Source organism: Poecilia reticulata, linkage group LG11 (genome assembly GCF_000633615.1).
Source record: "Poecilia reticulata strain Guanapo linkage group LG11, Guppy_female_1.0+MT, whole genome shotgun sequence".
In the NCBI taxonomy this organism is placed as follows: Eukaryota; Metazoa; Chordata; class Actinopteri; order Cyprinodontiformes; family Poeciliidae; genus Poecilia; species Poecilia reticulata.
In genome coordinates, this window is record NC_024341.1 from 26328448 (window position 1) to 26346904 (window position 18457).

Sequence of the window (18457 nt, forward strand, 5' to 3'; positions counted from 1 at the left end):
GGGTGTAGGCCAGGTGGGGGGTGGGGGTCATGGACAGGGCGGGGGACAGCAGCCCTCCGGGCCCGGGCAGCGGGGACACGGGGAACGGGGACAGAGGGTCGGGGTGGACCCTGTGCGCGGGCCTGGGTAACCCCGCTGGGGTCGGGTGACCCCCGTAGAACCTGAACAGGGACTCGTGAGGCAGGCGGGGGGCGAGGAGCCCCCGGAAGGCCCGGTCGGGCCCGATGGCGCGCTCGTCTGCCGCCGCTGCCTCCTCTAGCTCGGAGTTGGTGGAGGTGCCGTCGCTGCAGTCGCTGACGGAGCCGCGGGCCATGCGGCGCGCCACGGTGCTGAACACGCCGGGGCTGCGCAGCTCCTCGCTGGAGGACAGAACCTCCGACGGGGTGGAGGGCGGGAAGCGGAAATGTGTTCCTCCGGTCGGGACGGGGGGCGCGCTCTGAGGGACTCGACCTGAGACGAACAAGAGAACAGTTCAGACTCACTTTCTGTAGCGGTGGGCGTTTATAAGCAATAAACTTATAACGTATCGCGATAAATCATAATGTTGTTGTAATGGTAATAATGGTATAATCACCATTTCCATTATATTCACAGTAATGGTTATTACCATTCTCAGAGATCAATCAACTTTAAATTCAAATGAACATTTAACACTGGAACTCTAAGACATTTTAAATATCCAAAATAAATAAAACAGCAAAATGAATCAAATAAAATTAATTATGAAATCTCAGTAAACAAAATCAAAGCACCAGACTGATTCCTTCCTCGTCTGACCATGGAGAGGATGGTCAGGGTTGTCCATGGTTTTCTTAATTTTATGAAGAATCTGCCTTTGCATCATCATCTCCAGAAATAAGGTTCGATTTCCACAGTCGTCCCCAGAACAGAACCAGAACCAGAACAGAGCAGCTTCTTTATCAGGTTTTTGAGACGTTTTAGGCCCGTCCTCCAATGCCGTGGCAGAAGAGATGACGTTTTCAACAACAAACTTGTGGAAGGTCTGCAGCATCTTGCTGCAAACCTCGCCGGGTCTTTGCTTCCTCCAGTCGCTCTGTTTCTTCTCTGCTGCGTCTCCAGCCTGTCGTCCAGATGAACACTGAGGTATTTATACTCCTCAACCACCTCCACTTCTTCTCCCATGATGGAAATAAGGTTTAATTTAACCTTCTTTCTTCTGAAATCTACAATCCCCTCCTTTGATTTGTTTACATTCAAGACGAGAGGAAGAGGATTCTTATATTTTCTCTGACTATGAGCCTCAAAAGCCGAGAGGAACCAAGAGTTTAGGCCGAGTCCTGATGAGCTCCTCCTGCCTCCCCCTTCTCAGCCTGTGGCACTGCAATAAATTCTTGGCATCTGAGCACATGCCGGGATTAAATATTGGAAAAGTCGACCCGACTGCCATTACAAACATGGGCTGGGTTCCTCAGTTTTTTTTGGTTTTTTTTTCCAGCGCCTGTCGTTTAAAAAAAGAAAAACACATCTGTGCCATGTGTGTCAGGAATGACGGGTGGAGGAGAAGCTGCAAGCGCGTACGAAACCATCGTATCACAACATGTCAGTGTGTGGGCCACATCACACAGAGGCTATAATTAAAGTTTCGTGCTTCGCTTATGTCACCCGGTCTCCAGCGCTCCATATGGGCCGTGTTTACGCTGGGTGGCCGGACCCAAAGCGGCTGCGCCCCAGGGAGGAGGGGAAAAGCGCAGACGTGGCGCTGGGGTCTGGAGACGCACGCGGTCGGTTACCGGGCAGATTAAGACGAATGTCAGAGAGCAGCACATACGCCTCCACGCCATCAACATGTTTCTGATTTGTCCCACTAATGAAACAACATCTTTATGGGGGATTTTTTTCTGGCAAACTGAGCCTGTGGAGAAAAAAGCTGCTCAACAGCTACCTCTAAAGGTTGTTGGAAACAAGAAATAAAACTTAAAAACTGAAATCTGAGTCAGTTTTGACAAAATGAAGCTCAAAGTCCACTAAAAAGTAAGACAGTTTTTATCTAGCTCCTCATTTTCCCTCCTATTACAGCAGAAAGGACCAACAACTTTCCCCTGGTGGTAACAGTGAAGCAGAAACAAAAATATTTCAGCTAAAACCTGATTAGAAAGCGAGTGGAAAAAACGAAAAAGGTCTTTATAACTCTACCTATTAGAGTAATAAAGGTCGGTGACCCCTGCCGCAAGACGACAGAGTGAGATCTATTTGTCCAAATAGATCTCCGTTTGTCCAAAGTTTCACATTTGAAAGAATTTCTCTTTCGTATAAAACATTTACGCTCATGTTTGATGAGCGTAATGGCGATGCTCAAAGTCAGTTTTGATTTATAACAAATGGTAAAATATATCTTTACCGTAATTTATTCTGCTTATTCTGTACACATCTGTAGGTGCCTCCTTCCAATTCAGCAGACAAATAAATAACAAAATAAAATCTGTAGCTGGGCCACCCCCAGTGATACGCTGCCCTGGACAATGAGCCACATCAGAAACCACCAATGCTACCATGTAAGGGAAAATGGGACGCATGGATGTAAAAAAACTCTGAGTGGCTTAAATATAAATTAAAAGAGGCATCAATTATTCCTAACTACTGTGGGTATTTCACATTCTACTCTCATCTACTCTTCTTGCAGTTTTTGTTTTTAAACTGCAGCAGTAAACTTGCTTTAAAGACTTTTATGTGTCTTTGCCAGAGGTGCCTATAAATGTACAGTAAAGGGTGTAGTAAATGCAATGTAAAGGCAGTTAAAAACAACAAAGCCAGTCTGCAGCTTTTTGTTCTTAACTGGATTTTATATGATGCAAAAAGTTCCAAACTATTTAAAATATGCATAAAATAATAAAAGTTATGCCGTTTTCAAAAATAGGGATAGAAACTATATCAAAAAGAAGAAATAATCTTATTTTTGTGTCATCTGCAACCTTAAATAGTCTGAATCCTTTGCATCCATTTCCCCAATAAAAGCAGATGATGTTGGAATATAAAATAATAAAAACGTGCATAAAAACCAAGAAAGCTCAAAAGATTAAAATGAAACTGAATTATCTATAAAGACTGAAAGCTCTTGATGAGTAGAAGGTCCAACAGCTGGATCTCGTTTTTCATGCTTCAGATTAAAATCCGACACAAACCAACAGAACCTTCCCCAGAAGGAGGCGTAAAACCTCCCCTCCTCGCTGCGTAAATCACCTCAGCGCGCTTCAACACCGAGCGGCCAGCAGTTTTCACGTTGCTGCGAATGTGTACCTACCAGAGCCCATGTCGATGAAGGGGTAATTGACGAGCACCAGTTTGTTGAAGTTGAACTTGTAGGTGAACCTCTTCCCTTTGGTCTTGTGGAGGATCCGCTTGTTATAGTAGTATCTGTGCAGAGAGAGGAGGACAGGAACATGCAGGTTATGCACTGTGGAGCCAGATTTACTGAAGTTAGCTGCAGTTTAAATTCATCACGTGGAAATAAAAACCTTAGAGACTTTCAAGCTTAAGCAACACATTGAACATATTGGAAATTAAATGCAGCTTTTGAAGCTACTCGACACACCATTTCCTGGTGTTTGTAAAGCAGCCAATCCAGGAGCTTTATTTATTTTCTTTGAAGCTGATTGGCTGTACCTCCAAGAGTCTGAATTAATTAGCTTCTACAATATCAAAATAATCAATCAAAATTATATTTTTCTAGCACATTTCAGCAACAAACGGCTCCACATCATAAAAACACAAAAATGTTGGTCAGTGTTTCATTTATATTGTTTCAACTCTAGTTTTTAGTCTAGATTTAAAGGAACTCAGCGTTTCAGCTGTTTTACAGTTTTCTGGAAGTTTGTTCCAGATTTGTGGTTCATAAAAGCCGAGTGCTGCTTCTCCATGTTTGGTTCTGGTTCTGGGGATGCAGAGCAGAACCAGAACCAGAACCTGAGATGTCTGGAAGGTTCGCACAACACCAGCAGATTCTTAATGTATTTTGATGCTGCACTATTATTTAAATACTTTAAAATAATAGTATTTTAAAGTTTATGCAATAATGCTATGATGGTTTCTAATATGTGTATTTATGCATGTTGAGTGTTTGAATTATTAAAATAAGCAGCTCTAATTGTTTTTTAATAGGTTTTGCTGTGTCAGCAGCTGTTGGTCTCCAACACCCATGAATACTTGGGGTCCACTGTAAAAATTTTAACATTTTTATTAACATATTGTGACAAATATTATTAAAGAGGTTTGTGGGTTATAAAAACACAAACATTCTCATACAGTGAGATTTCAGCTCCTCAGTTCTGCTGCTTTTGAACTGAAGAGCCGTTCAAAAACCGTTCTAGGGCTCTGTCACTTTTATGCAAATAAGTTGTTGCTGGCCACGCCCCCAAGGTCAACGTTTAAACTTTCCCTTTCGACCCTTGAAAATGGCTGCAAATGGCTGTAAAACCGCACATCTTGATGCTGAACCATCAAGGATGCAGCAGAGGTTTCTGAATGTTAAGCAGTAAAACCAGCTGACCAATCGGGCTCGTCTCCAAATAGTGGAGTGGGTGGAGCTCTGCTTGGGTTGCTAGGTAACTGGGCTGTACCCAGTTACCTAGCAACTGGACTTAATCAATGGGTTTTTGAAACGGCTTGTTTTCAGACACCAAAAACCCTCAACTTATTGGTAGAAAATGGTTACATGTGGTTGTTTTTAGCGCTTGAATGGTTTCTAGAAGCAGTAAAGACCAGGATAGAAGTATAAAAACAAGCAAAAAGTGAATTTTCCACATAGATCCTGCAATCAACTAAATAATTTTAAGAGTCCCACCACTACTTAAAACCTAAAAATGGAAATAATATGTTGGCGTCCTAATTAGAAATTTGCTAAAAATGACAAGTTGTCATGTGATATTTGTGTTTGTGAGCAATTTATAAATCTGAATTGAGGGTAAAAGTGGCTCTTTGGATCGTAAAGGTTGTGGACCCCTGATTAAAGGCTAGACACTTTGCTTTTCTCCATGTGCATGAAAGCACAGACTTACAAAACAACATAAAAGGTTTTTCAATGCATAAATAGGTAATTCCTTCCTTCCTTCCGTTGTATTCAAAACTACGGCCTCCATCAACGAAACTGCAGAACATTTCTTTTCTCTTTTATGCTACAATCCTTAGAATAAAACCCCACAGACCATCAAGGTGGGTCAGCTCTCAAAGAAATAAGCCAGGAAAAGCCTGTTTGGTGCAGAAAAGAGCAAACACACCAAACAAAATGGGTAAAGATACAATGGTGCCCAGTGAGACTGATCAATACAGCTTAAAGAAACAAAATGCTGCTAAAGGAGGGGAGTTCTTGATGGAAAGAGTGATGTAAACCTCCATAAACAGGCCGCTTCCCGACCGAACACAACGCTTCAATTCAAAGCCTCACTGTGGGCCTGAAGGAGGTGAGACATCCATTCAGATTTAGTCTTATCCAGGCGGCTCCATTAGTAGGAGTGCATTAGTCATCGTCAGCACACAGAGTGATGCAAAGAGTGAATAGGCAGCTGCTGACAGCTCCTCCAAAAGACAAGAAAATGGCTCAGTGTGACTCACCAACAGCCACATTCATACTTCTTTACACAAAAACAAGTAAATCGTAGAGCCTCATTCAGCAGGGACCGGCCACTTCATTCTGGGAAATGTAATGCGCATCATTTCCAGTTACATGAAGCGCAGAGGAGCCCGGTGGGTGAATCTGCACATGGATTTAAGGATGGATGTCTGGTTCACACTGCAAAAACACAAAATCTTACCAAGCATTTTCTCGTGCAAATGTTTTATTAAACTTGAAATAAGATGAAACTAATTCGCAACTAACATTTCAGCAAGATAAAGGGGCTTGTTTCAGGTCAATAATTCCTTATTGATTAAAAAAATGCTACTCCACTGCATTAGTTCATCTGCTGTGGAACTAATGCTTTTTATTAGGACTGAATTAATTGTGATTAATCAATTATTGAAATAAATTGGCAACTAATTTAGTAAGCGATTAATCGTTAACAGACTCGAAAAATGGCTTTTTGCTGAAGAAACAACATATAAAATATTACATTTTGCATTTAATATGAAAAATATGTGAATCTGTTCAACCCAGAACTCCTCAAATGCCTTTTTTCCCACTTTGCCTGGAAAAATATCTCCCATGATGCCAATTCAAATATTAATCCCAAAAAGAAACAAATTAGTAGACAGTATTTTTAGCTGCATTTGCATTTTTGCTACAAATCACTGAAAAATGCAGAATGTGGCAATTTTAAAAGATTTAATCGTCAGAATAACCAATAGACCAATCGATTAGGGTTGCAGCCCTAAATTATAATCAATATTCAAAAATTATTTACTGAAAACAAGTTCCTATATTTTGCTGAAAAGTTACCTGCATGTTAGTTTTGTCTTATTTCAAGTGAACTAAGATATTTGCAATAGAAACTAAACAAACAATACTTGGTACGACTTTCTTTTTTTGCAGTGCAGGCTGAAAGAGATTATAAAAGCTTGTATAGCTGCACCCTGTGTACCAATCAATTCATTTTTACACATCCATCCATCCATAAAGATCAATACTATTGTTTACGGACACATGCGTAACAAATATTCATTCTAGGACAGGAAGAGAGATAATTAATCTTCAGGAAACTGAAGGTAAACACGAAGAAACAACACAACTTGAGGTGATCGGTCACATTAGGAGCGACGGTTACAGAAATCACACAATGGTGGGGATATGAGTCATTCTGCTCGGGCTGAATCCAGCGTGGACACGATATTCGTCACGGGAGTTTTGCACAAAGGAGGGAGAAAGCAGGAGTTCGTCGAGCCCCTCGGTGACTCAAAGAGTGAAGGGCCTGTTCTGAAAGAAACGGCTGTGATGAACTCCCACACTCTCACATGGAGAGCGGCCGCACAAAGCGGCAAACGGACAAAACCGGCTGGAGCTGTGAGCAGGGGAAGTAATCAGATGATGAAGAGCTGAGGTCATTTAATCACTCAGGAACAAACAGGTGGGTACAGCAGGCAGGCCGCCTTCATTAGTACTGATCAATAATCATAGACGATATGAATCCTGATGGTTACAGGTGTGGATCTATCTTCCTAGACGATTCAAAGCACAAATGTCTGACTTTATAATCTTAGAGAAGATCTTGGAGTTAATATTGTAAATTGACGCTTTTAAGTTTTTTGGGGGTTTTTTAATGCAAATTTTCAACATTTTGACAGATTAATCTTAAAATCTAGAGTTTTTTGTACTGAGTTTGAAATGTACTCCTCTGTGACTATATTGGTTTTTTTTTCTTTTATCTAGAAAAACCTAAAAACTATTGCTGACATAAATTGAAATAAATGTCAGTTAATTTAGTAAACACTTAATAGTTAACTAGGGAATGGAGACTCAAAAAGAGACTATTTGATGAAAAAACAACATTTTTTAAGAAATTCTCTTTAGAAAGTTCAAGTCTTCATCAGAAAAATGGCTTGAATGTAGTGAAATGTTTAGTTTGAGATGTTCAGCAATGTTAAAACATTGAGGGCTGAAATGATGAGTCCAATTAATTGTGATGAATCAGTTATTGTCAACTAATGGTATTGACCATAATGTGAATTGTGAGTCTTTTTATACAACGGTGATCAGGCCGAAGATTGCAATCTGTGCACTCCTACCTACTTGCACAGATTGCACTCCTAACAGGTGGTCGACAGGTAGTAGGTAGTTGTTAACAAAATCAGAAAGATTTGTAAACTTCTGGATGAAGTAAATATTCCAGCTGGGATGTGGTGAATCTAAGCAGAGCACATGGAGGACATGTGGTGAATCCTTTCCAAACAGTAAACATCGAGGTTTCAGCAAAGGTGCAAACCGGAGCAGAGCTGTGAAAGAAGCAAACACCAGGAGGAAGCACGGCGTGTTTAAAATGCATCGACACACGCCTCTTCTCATCAAATATCTTTGTTTAAAACAGACAGAGGAGTCATATTTCATCCATAAAATGCAGTAACATAGCAACACGTGCATACCGTACATGCATGAATGAAAGCACACGTGTGCACCACTGCTAGCTCACTTCAAAAGACGCAGAGAAGCATCAAAGATTAAAGGAAGTTTCTTCAAACGACGTCAGAATCAATTAACGGCCTGCGGTTCGTATAAAAGCTCCAGGAACCACAAGAAAGAAACACGCAGAGTTCGGTTCCAGCTCGTCGTTGATGTGAAACGCTCAGACCAGAGAGAAAGTAAGAATTCATCTTTAAAACCGACTGTTTACGTGCTGATAAAACTTTAGACGTTCTGAAGAGTCTAGGACAGACTGACCTTCCAAATACAAGCACTGACACTAAATACCACCTTAATGTCCTGCAATCGGTGCTCAAAAGCACCAATTAATTAGGAATTTATTGTAAGTGGCCAATTTTCCCAGCGACCAGCAATCAGCAGGTCGAATATATGCAGATCCCATCCAAAACTGAAACATTCCACTTCTTCCTGCACCTTAAAACAGCCTGCATCTTGTTTGAGTCAAACAGATTATCTAGCAATTTATGGCGCATTTGTGTTAATAGATGCCAGACATGTTTGCTTAAATTCAAACTATCCATTAAGGTGAAGCTTTGTTTCTATATCTGTGCTGTACGTAAAAACGCCCCACCAGGTTTCATGGAAGTACCTGAAACCTGAACATCTCTGCTCTTCTTTCATGCATCGCGTGGTTTCAGATCAGTCCAGATAGTTAAATTTTTGATGCTAAATCATGAATTGCTTTAAATTTAGAATCACAGGCATGATAGATTATGTTGTTTATAAATATTTAAATGGCATAAAATACAATTTTCTTGCAAGAAGAAAGTTCATAAGCAGACAGGACAGATGGGCTGGAGGAGGACTGACACGGAGCAGGGTGTTAAGAGTGTGTGTGTGTGTGTGTGTGTGTGTGGGCATGTCTGCGTGACTGTGTGTAAATAAGGATGAGAACATACTGGTGGCTAAATAAAACCCAGCAGCATCCCACATGTGCTCCGCAGTGGGTGAAGGTGTGTGTTTCTAAATTGGCCGTCACCCTGGAGCTTCGGCGCGGAGAGCAGAGGCTGCTTCAAAACACGACGGCTCCTTTTAATTACACAACACAAACAGCCACAACGACGACCCAACACAACTTATAAACATGACGGGAAAAGATGGAGAACAAACCTGAAAACCATCCCTCTCTTTCCCAGAGCGCCTGCAGTTTTCAGGTCAAAGTTTCATCCTTTTATTTACGCCAATTTCTGGAGTTTTCTGTCCTTTTAGTCAATTTTTAACAATAAAAGTGAAGCATAAACCAATGGAAGATGTTTCTACAGACACAAATGTAAAAGAGACCACAGAGGAAGAGTGAGGGTGAATAATGAAAGGATAAAAAGAGAAAGATGAAGGGATAGACTGATAATCGGATGAATGGAGAGATAAATGGACAAAGGGATAGATGGATGGATGGATAGAGATAGACTGACAGATACACGCAAGGAGTTATGGGGAAGCTGATGGATGGATGGATGGATGGATGGATGGATGGATGGATGGATGGATGGATGGATGGATGGATGGATGGATCATCTGATTCATAGATATGAGAACTAATGGATGGACAGATTGATGGAAGGATAGAAGAATCAATGAATGACTGATGGATGAAATGGATGGATGGACATGTGGATGGATAGATAAAGAGAAGGATGGAAGGATGAAGGGATGATGCCTGGATGGCAGAACAGATTTAGATGAAGTCTTATCTCGATCTGGAAAACACTTCAGCCAAATCCCAGGCTGAAGCTTCTTCACCTTCACGGAAACATTTGCATTTCTTCTCATTTTCTACAGTTTGAAGACTAATACTGAAATATAGATCTTGAAATAAAGATCAGGATCTGATTTCTGCATGAAGGACAGGTGTGCTGAGGGAGGATCTATGAGAAGGTGTCCATCTCAAAGCAGGCTTGTCTAAACACTGACTTAGCCGCATTTTAAGCTCATTTGAAGCATTCGTTTCTTTTACGTCACGCAAAAGTCACATTTTCCACATTTTTATACTTCCATTTGGGTCTCAACTGCTTCTTAAAACAACATAAACACTAAAAATAAACAGCCTGTTTTTTTGGCAGTAAATGGATGTTTTTTTTTTTTGGTGTCTGGAAAATGAGCTGTTTCAAAAATGTCCCAATTGTTTAGTGGCATTGTGCCTTTACCTAGCAACCCCAGCCCGTTACCTAGCAACCCCAGCCCGTTACCTAGCAACCCCAGCCCGTTACCTAGCAACCCCAGCCCGTTACCTAGCAACCCCAGCCCGTTACCTAGCAACCCCAGCCCGTTACCTAGCAACCCCAGCCCGTTACCTAGCAACCCAAGCAGAGCTGCAGGACATTTGCTCAGCAGGTTTTATGGCTGCTAGAAAGGACAAGTGTTTAGTTGTTGACTTACCATCCAGAAACCACTTTCTGAATTCTTGCTGACTATGCAGGAGGCTCCACTCCTGCTTTTCAAAGATGTACGGTTGTAAAATTGGACATCTAATTACAGTCATTTTCACGTAAAATTGTAAATGTTGAATTGCGGGGAGGGGACACATAAGAGGCCACCTTCAATTAAAAAAATAATAATTAAAACCTTACTGGACAGGAGAGAAAACTACCTAAACACGCCTGCAGAGTAAAATTGAGTCTGAACTTCTGAACCAACCCGAGTTCTGGTGGGTTAAAGAAGAAAAGGCAGAAAGCTTCACCTCAGAGCCCGACTCAGCTTGTCATAGTTCATCTGCGGTTTGCACTTCCGGGCCCCCCACAGGCGGGCCACCTCGTCCGGGTCCTTGATGACGAACTCGCCGTAGTCGCCCTGCCAGGCGATCACGTCGTTGTACTCCTGCTTCCTCAGCAGCTCCAGGATGAAGTGCCACAGCTGGATCTGCCTGGAGCCTGGGCTCGACTCCGGCTTGTAGGCCCACTCCGGGAAGGCAAACCCTGCCGGAAAAACACAGAAAAAAAAAACATCTTAGTAATGTTTCACCACAGAAAACACTTCATGTTCAGCTGCAGGGCTGGACGATGAATCCAGTTTTGGGTTTTTGAAGTTTTTATTTTTGGAAAATCTGGATTCCCTCCCCATCAATGTTGTTTGGTTTCCATGGTAGAGTGATGTCAGCACACCCATGGCGGCCATCTTGTTAGTCAAGCATGTTTTACAGTTTCTGTTTATTTTGAATTCAGGTCAACAATGACGATGAAAAGGAGAATAAAGTGGTAATTTTATGAGAACATAAAATTAAAATGAGGAATGTTGAGCATATTGTGAAGTTCTACAAGTTTCAAAAATAATTCTGAGTATAAATACTTCCTCTTATCACATAACATCAAATCATTATCAGGACTTTGAAACTATTTTGTAAAACAGACCATTTCGAAGAAAGAACCACAAACTGAGCTGGTCATGTCAAACTTTTTTCTTGTAATTTTTTTCCTGTGAATTTTTCTGCTAATATTGTGCCTATATTCTTGTTAATTAAGTGAACTGGCCCTGATACCCAACTGCATAAAACAGAAGGAACGATTGAAAAGCCACTTTTCTGTCATCTGTAATTTCTTTCTTAGAAAACCAGCAAAATGTAAAACCCAATCATTGTCGCCTCAAGCTGCAGCTGACGATCACTCCGGTTGAATCCGTTCCCACAGACGGCCGATATATCAAACCACTGCCCCTATCGGCATCAAAGCTGGAAAATCAACACTGTTTTAAGAGATTATCAGGCCTTGAAACACGAGCAGACTAAATATGAGATACGGCCTGATAACTACTATCAGGACACACTCTGCGAGCCACACACTATTATGCAAAGGTTAAAAGTATGGGCTTTATGCTGCAAGCGCAGTAAAAGACTCAACACTACTTGTGCAGAAGGCCAGACTGAAAGGCTGGAGAGCGGAGGCGTAGTGACACACACACACACACACATGCATACACACATACACACACGCGCGCACACACACACACCTTATTAGGACCAGATGTGCCTTGGCAATCAGGCTGAGAAAACTCAGGCTGGGAAACATATGGGCACAATATAACAAAGCTTAATTCTCTCTCTCTCTCTCTCTTTCTGTGTGTGTGTTTATGCAACTGCTGTAAAAAATCTCGCTCGTCTAAATACCAAGATTACAATTTGTTTCCCACACTTTAAAGCCCCTTGTATGTGCGCAGCGGCGGCGGCGTACATGGTCACGGACGCCGCCGCCGCCGTTCTGCGTCCTATTGATCACAGCAGGATGATGCAACGACGGCACGCCTCAATGTATGCGGTCATTACCCGAACACGCCATATGATGCAACTGTATTTTTTACTCCTTTTATCCTTTACTGCTTTCTGCGTTTGATAGGAGGAACTTTATTAAAAGCTCACAGTAACAGTGAAGAAGAACCACAAAAAAAAAAAAAAAAAAAACAGACGAAAAACAGACGTGAGCTTCTAACTCTGTACTTTACAGGAAGTCTGGACTGTTTAACACACGTTTTAGGAATATTTACTTTTCTCTAGCTCTTCTTAAAATAAAATGAACTGTTTTAGTCCGACATAAAGAAGTGCAGCTTTCAATTAAAAACTAAACTTTGAAAAGTGGGGTATGTATTCATATGTTGCCACCAAAATAAAATCCAGTGCAAACAATTGCCTTCAAAGCCAGCCAATTAGTAAATGGAGCCCAGCTGTGTCTTAATTGGATCTCAGAATAAATCCAGATGTTCTGGTTCTGGTCTCGGAGGTTCTTTAGCATCTTAAAGAACAAAAAACTCAGCAGACACTCGAGGAGAACAGGAATCCAAGCAGAACAAAATAATATATATTTTTTTTTCGTATTGGGGTTTGTGTGACTGTTTGCAGTCATAGTCATACAATTACATTAAAAAACAAAAGTAATAGATTATTCATTTCATCACTTTCAGTTGCTATCCAAACATTACCACAAAATAATGTGATAAAACTTTAAGTCAACATCGACTCCCTCCCTGCATCCTCCATTCTGGTTTTACAAAGCGTCATGGAGAGAGAGCGCCACCTTTCTGCAAATAACCGCCTCTGTGGATAACAACGTTGCAATTTACATTCACTGTGTGCAAATATTGCAAGCAGTGATGCTCGGTCTTCCCTGGTATTCGGTAAAAATCTAAATTGAGTCCAAATGTTTGCCTTTAATACAGATTTAGCCAGATAAATCTCTATTCTCTCTCTGTTTTTTGTTTTCTCTTTATTGTGTACAATTTAATCAAATTATGATTAATTCTCAACAAATGGTTTGCAAGATTAAAATCATTTCCAACTGATTGATTAATATCCCAGTCTTAGACCTTTTTACTGTTGTAATCTGGCTGCCAGTTAAGACAGAAATAAAGGTGGCGGGGTCTGACCAGAATGGGATACAAAATGCACTTTATGCATTTCTGTTCTGAAATATTAACACTCAACAACCTCCTTAAGATTCGCTTCAACAGACCTCAAGCAGTGCCAACATATAAAAAGTTTTACCCTTTATGTTACGGAAAGGCGGTCGGCCCGCTAGATACAAAAGAAACTCAGGTTTTTTAAGCAAATGGCCACTTATCAACTTTAGATTAACTGATAATTTGCACCCCTAATTATGTACGCACTTCCCAGTAACGTCAGATGTCCAGCGTAGCAACAAAATGGCGGTTGACATTTGTTTTATTTAATTTTTTTAATTAATTCTGAATCATAGTAATAATCTGAATTCTTTTGTGAATCGCTTTTCTTGGCTCACTCCTATTTTTAGTGTTAGGATGGCCAAGTCAAAGTCCAAACCTAAACACAATTAAGAAATCTGCAGCAAGACTTGACTGCTGACCCTCACTAGATGCTCCCCGTCCAATCTGAGGTCGAAAACATTCAGTCTGTAGAAGCAGGTAGGTGCCATAAAAGACGTACAGGAGAGGCGGCTCTACACCCCAGAATGAACTGAGTCACCTCAGAAGGCAACTGGCTGATTTTATGTAGGGCTATCAAGTAAATTATCACTTCACTTCAAGGTTGTGCTAATTTGTGTTGGTTTATTACATAAAACACACAAAAGCTTCTGCTTGCAAAAAGATAAAGTACAAAAAAGTTGACCTAGTTTTTCATTAGAAATGAGTTTGTGTTGCCAATTTGATTTTTTTTTAAAATATACAATAAACCAAATGGGTAGTAAAAGGAGACGTTTGGTTGTTTATTTACAAATGGTTAATTTAACGCACACTTTCTCTTATCTCCACCCAGACTGACAGCATTTACACCTGCTGATAAAACCCAAAGTGAGTCATGCAAAAAGAGAGCAGGGTAGAGCAACACCAAAGTCCAGCCCTGAACGTGTGAAACGCAGCAAAGTTCAGCGCATGCAGCCGGCAGAGACCTGGCAACGACCCGTGTTTCAATACAGCAGCTCCTGTCAAAGTAACACATTAAACAGAAGCCCGTCATTAAACTAGAAACCCACTCAGACAGGAACAAACTATTCAGTCAGATTTTAGTGTGGCTGCTGGTGAACAGCGTTGCCACATTATAGCCAAAGGTCAAGTTCAAGGCTGCGGATATGCACTGTATCAATATTCATCAATATAGTTACACAATTTAGAGGTTAAAGACCAGCTATTGAACTCTTTGGTTGCCTTTGAAGTTGAACAGAAATAAACACCGACTTTAAAAAAACACCATACTACTAAACTTAACAGCTTCAAACTGATGTTTTCCTGCAATACGATGATCCTCTCTCGTTCTGGCCTTTAAAAAATCATTAAAATAATTTTAACCTGATAAAAAAAAACTAAAAACTTGAGTTTCATATGAAAAGCAAAACTAAACAAACGGATGCCTAGGAAGTAAGCTTGTTGCAATAAGCAATGAATCAATTAATCAAATAATTTAAAAAGAGTTCAAGTGAATTTCCATTCTGATGATTAATGTATTTTGAAAGGCAACTTTATGTGCGTTTGTAATCCAGTTTTATTTATGGTTTCAGTTGTGTGTGTGGTTTTTACTTCCTTTTATTAATCATCTGTTGTTTTATTTTATTTTGAGTATTTAAAATATCTTCTTGGATTGTTTTGTAAGAAATTAAAGTTTACTAGACTATGAGAGGGCGTATTTGCATTATTATGCCATTGTTTATGATTATATTAATATGCAGACTCTTAAAAAGCTTATTTACTAAAAGAACAGCTCAGAAAGAGTGGTAATTAAGACAAAACTAAAATATATGCATTTCAGATTACTAACTCTTCTTTGTCTATAAATCTTTTCTACTTTAAGCTCAAGTTGCATTTTTAGCTTCACCTGGTTCAGATTGTGTGAATACAAATCTACTATATCAATCTATTTGTTAATCCAAAAAATGATCAGTAGGTGGTATTTTTCCTTTGTTAATAAGCCTGTCGCGATAAACGATAAATCAATTAATCGGACGATAAAAAAAACTATCGAGATCATTTTAATTATCGTCTTTATCGTCTCTTCCTGCCTTTTTTTTTTTTTTTCTTTCTGTTGATGATGCTGAATGAAAAAGGCTCAGCTCCGGTGCTCTCCACTGACCCTCCCTTCCTCATTTCCATAGTCTAATGTCCAGCGCACATAACACGAGTTGTCGGTCCATTTTCAAAACCTGAGAGACACATTAGCCGACAGAAATCCTAGGTATAGCGGTTCGATCGAGTTCGTCATGCCGTGTGATGTCCAGCCACATGGGCACAAAATAACGGCTGCAAGTCCAGTTAACTAATTTTAAAATGAGGCATTAATCAATGCTTTACTAGAATCAATATCATCGTTTATCGCAATAATTTCTTTAGACAATTAATCGTCCAGCAAAATTTGTTATCGTGACAGGCCTATTTGCTACAATGACCAAACGTTGACTAAAGGAATGCCGACATTGCATTTATGCAATAAACTCCATTTTCTTATTTTTTCAAAAACTTTATTTGCATAAATGTGTAAAAAAAAAAAAAAATCTACAGAAGGTGTCCATTTGTAATCGCCTAATTGAGTAATCATTTACTATAATAATTATTTGTTGCAATCTGAGTTTGATTTATGAAAAGAAAAAAAAATCAGGAGGAAAGTTTTGAATAGAAACATGTGGTGGTGCAAAGCCAACAGCTGCACAACATCCTGCAACACATTTCCAAAAATTCAGAGCAAGGAGAAAAACTGGAAAAACTATATAAACCCTGAATACATCCTTTATATATGATATCAATGTGACTTTCTTGCTTTCCTTCGTGTTAATCTAACGGCCAAAAGCATTAGATGCAGCAACTTTGTGTTTTAACTAATAAAGATTTGAGAAACGGCGTCATAAATCCAGGAAAACCGAATCGTTCCTGATGACTAATGGACCACATGCTGCATTCAGACCTCCTGTGGAGCTCAGAGGGAACGCCAACTGAGACAGACAAGCTGGCTGAGATAGCTAGCGGCCATCTGAAGGCAGATTACTAATTTGGTCTGAGCATATGATTCACACTTCAGACAATAAGCCGGGTGTCACTGGGGACAGGTGAGGCGCCATGACACAAAAAACGCTGCTGCTGCTAAACAATGGGGCGTGTAGGAAAGTTTGATGTGTACATTCAGGGTGTTTTAAACTAAAGTAGGTGAGCTAATATTTCACAGGCACAAAGTACAAAGATACACGAGACAGGTTAGTGAGCGGAGGTAAGTGGGTTCATGCGTGGGTGCGCAGAGCACACAGACAGAGCGCAGGAATAGCAACCGTGCCCACTGCGTGTGCGCTGCAGATGTCCCCGCTGACTCATAGCTCGTTCGTTTGTCGTTAAGCTTTCACAGATTTCGCCTTTCTCCCCCTCAACGCTGCTGCCGTTTCTTTTTTCCCTTTTCATACGGGTCCCTCCCTCGCTCAGCCTCTCCTAAGACAAACCGTGTCCTAGCAACCGCAGCTTTCAGCGCCGAAAATAAACAGCGGAGTCACGACAAACGAGTCAAAATGAGATTCTGTAACGGAAAAAGTTGCCACGGGAGTTTGAAGTTTTGGGCCTGGGTCCAGATAAATGGCAGTGGTGGCATTATCAGTTTATTGCTGCATGATGCTGGCAAACATAAATGATGCTGCTGCGGTTCAGAAATCCTGCCTTGGAAACATTAACAGAGAGAATCTAGAAGGACAGGTGATGCTGCAGCTAAATTATTAACGTTTGTCGTTTGATCTTGTGTACTACAGCTGCTCTAAAGTTTGCATTAACTTTATAATCTGATGCACCAGATACAGATGGCATCACCCAATATAAATTATGGCTGGTTTTTATGTTCCTAGTGGACTGGGCCGATGGTCACAGATGTTGAAGATCTGATCTGGACTTATTGCTGTAATAGTCTGCTACTTATATAAAGATGGGAATGAAACTAGAAGAAACCAGAAGTACACCACCCAGTTTCCTGGCATCTGTGCTGTTATTTTAGCTTGTATTGGTCTGGAAAGTAATTTATTTTATTTAGCTAGTTTATAAAAAAAAAAAAAAAAGAGAGAAACTGGACTGTTCAGATCTAATATACTGGATAAGTTTAATCCCTTTTCTGCTACAGGAAACGTTCGGAAAGCGATTCAGGCTGCTTTCACACCAGTAGACTTGGTTTGATTAGGCACTAAAATTGAAACATTTGTTACATTTTCAGCTGCTGTGGTTCTAAAAACTTTGAAAAACTTATTCCCCTCCTCGCCTCTGAGGGCGCAGCCCCAATAAAGCCACTGAAGGAAACAACACCCAAACCTCTGAAGAAGACGCTGAGCACAACTTTCTTCACGAAATGTAAACAAAAACGGAGTGGCATTGGATTTTAGCGGTTGTAGGATTTCTGTTTTGTGTTTGGTGAAGGATTATGAGTCACTTCTACTGCTAGCGCTAGCATGCGCGTTTGTGTTGGTTAGATTTGCCCAGAATGCCCTGGGCTGTAGTGTACATGATGTTCACACATGCATTTGAAACGGACCAGAGTTCACTTTAACCAAACAGAGGCTGAGGTTTGTAAGTGGACCAGAGTTTGCTTCTTTGGTCTGAATCAAAGTTTGGTTTTGCGTTCACAGCTCCCCGGACTTTCTAGGCAAAACAACAAGAGTTTGATTAAAGTGAACTTTGTTTTTAAATCGCTCTCAGAAGGAGTTTTAGCACCACAACAGAATGTGTGACTGGATCCCTGAAGTGACTTTTACTCAGCCTCAACACAGCAGCAAATGACTAATTTCAGTGAGGGAACCAGTCTATATTTAAACACAAAGCGCGACCTTGTCCGTGTGTTTATTAGTCTTTATTGAAGGAAAAATGATTTTCAGGCTCTGTCATTTCCACCAATAGCAACACCCGACTGTTGATCATGTGACTCCTGTGACGTAAATAAAGTGAACCACATCATCCTAGCACAAAAAAGTATAA

The 18457-nt window shown here is 40.6% G+C and overlaps 1 protein-coding gene across 1 annotated transcript in view; it reads right to left on the reverse strand.

Moving 5' to 3' along the window:
- Positions 1-18457, reverse strand: part of erf (Ets2 repressor factor) — a 44363-nt gene that overhangs the window by 4521 nt on the left and 21385 nt on the right. The window contains exons 2-4 of the mRNA XM_008422863.2: positions 10761-10995; positions 3260-3372; positions 11-450 (exon numbers count right to left, since the gene is read on the reverse strand). Coding sequence (XP_008421085.1) covers positions 11-450; positions 3260-3372; positions 10761-10995 — 788 coding nt within the window. The remainder of the gene's footprint in view (positions 1-10; positions 451-3259; positions 3373-10760; positions 10996-18457) is intronic.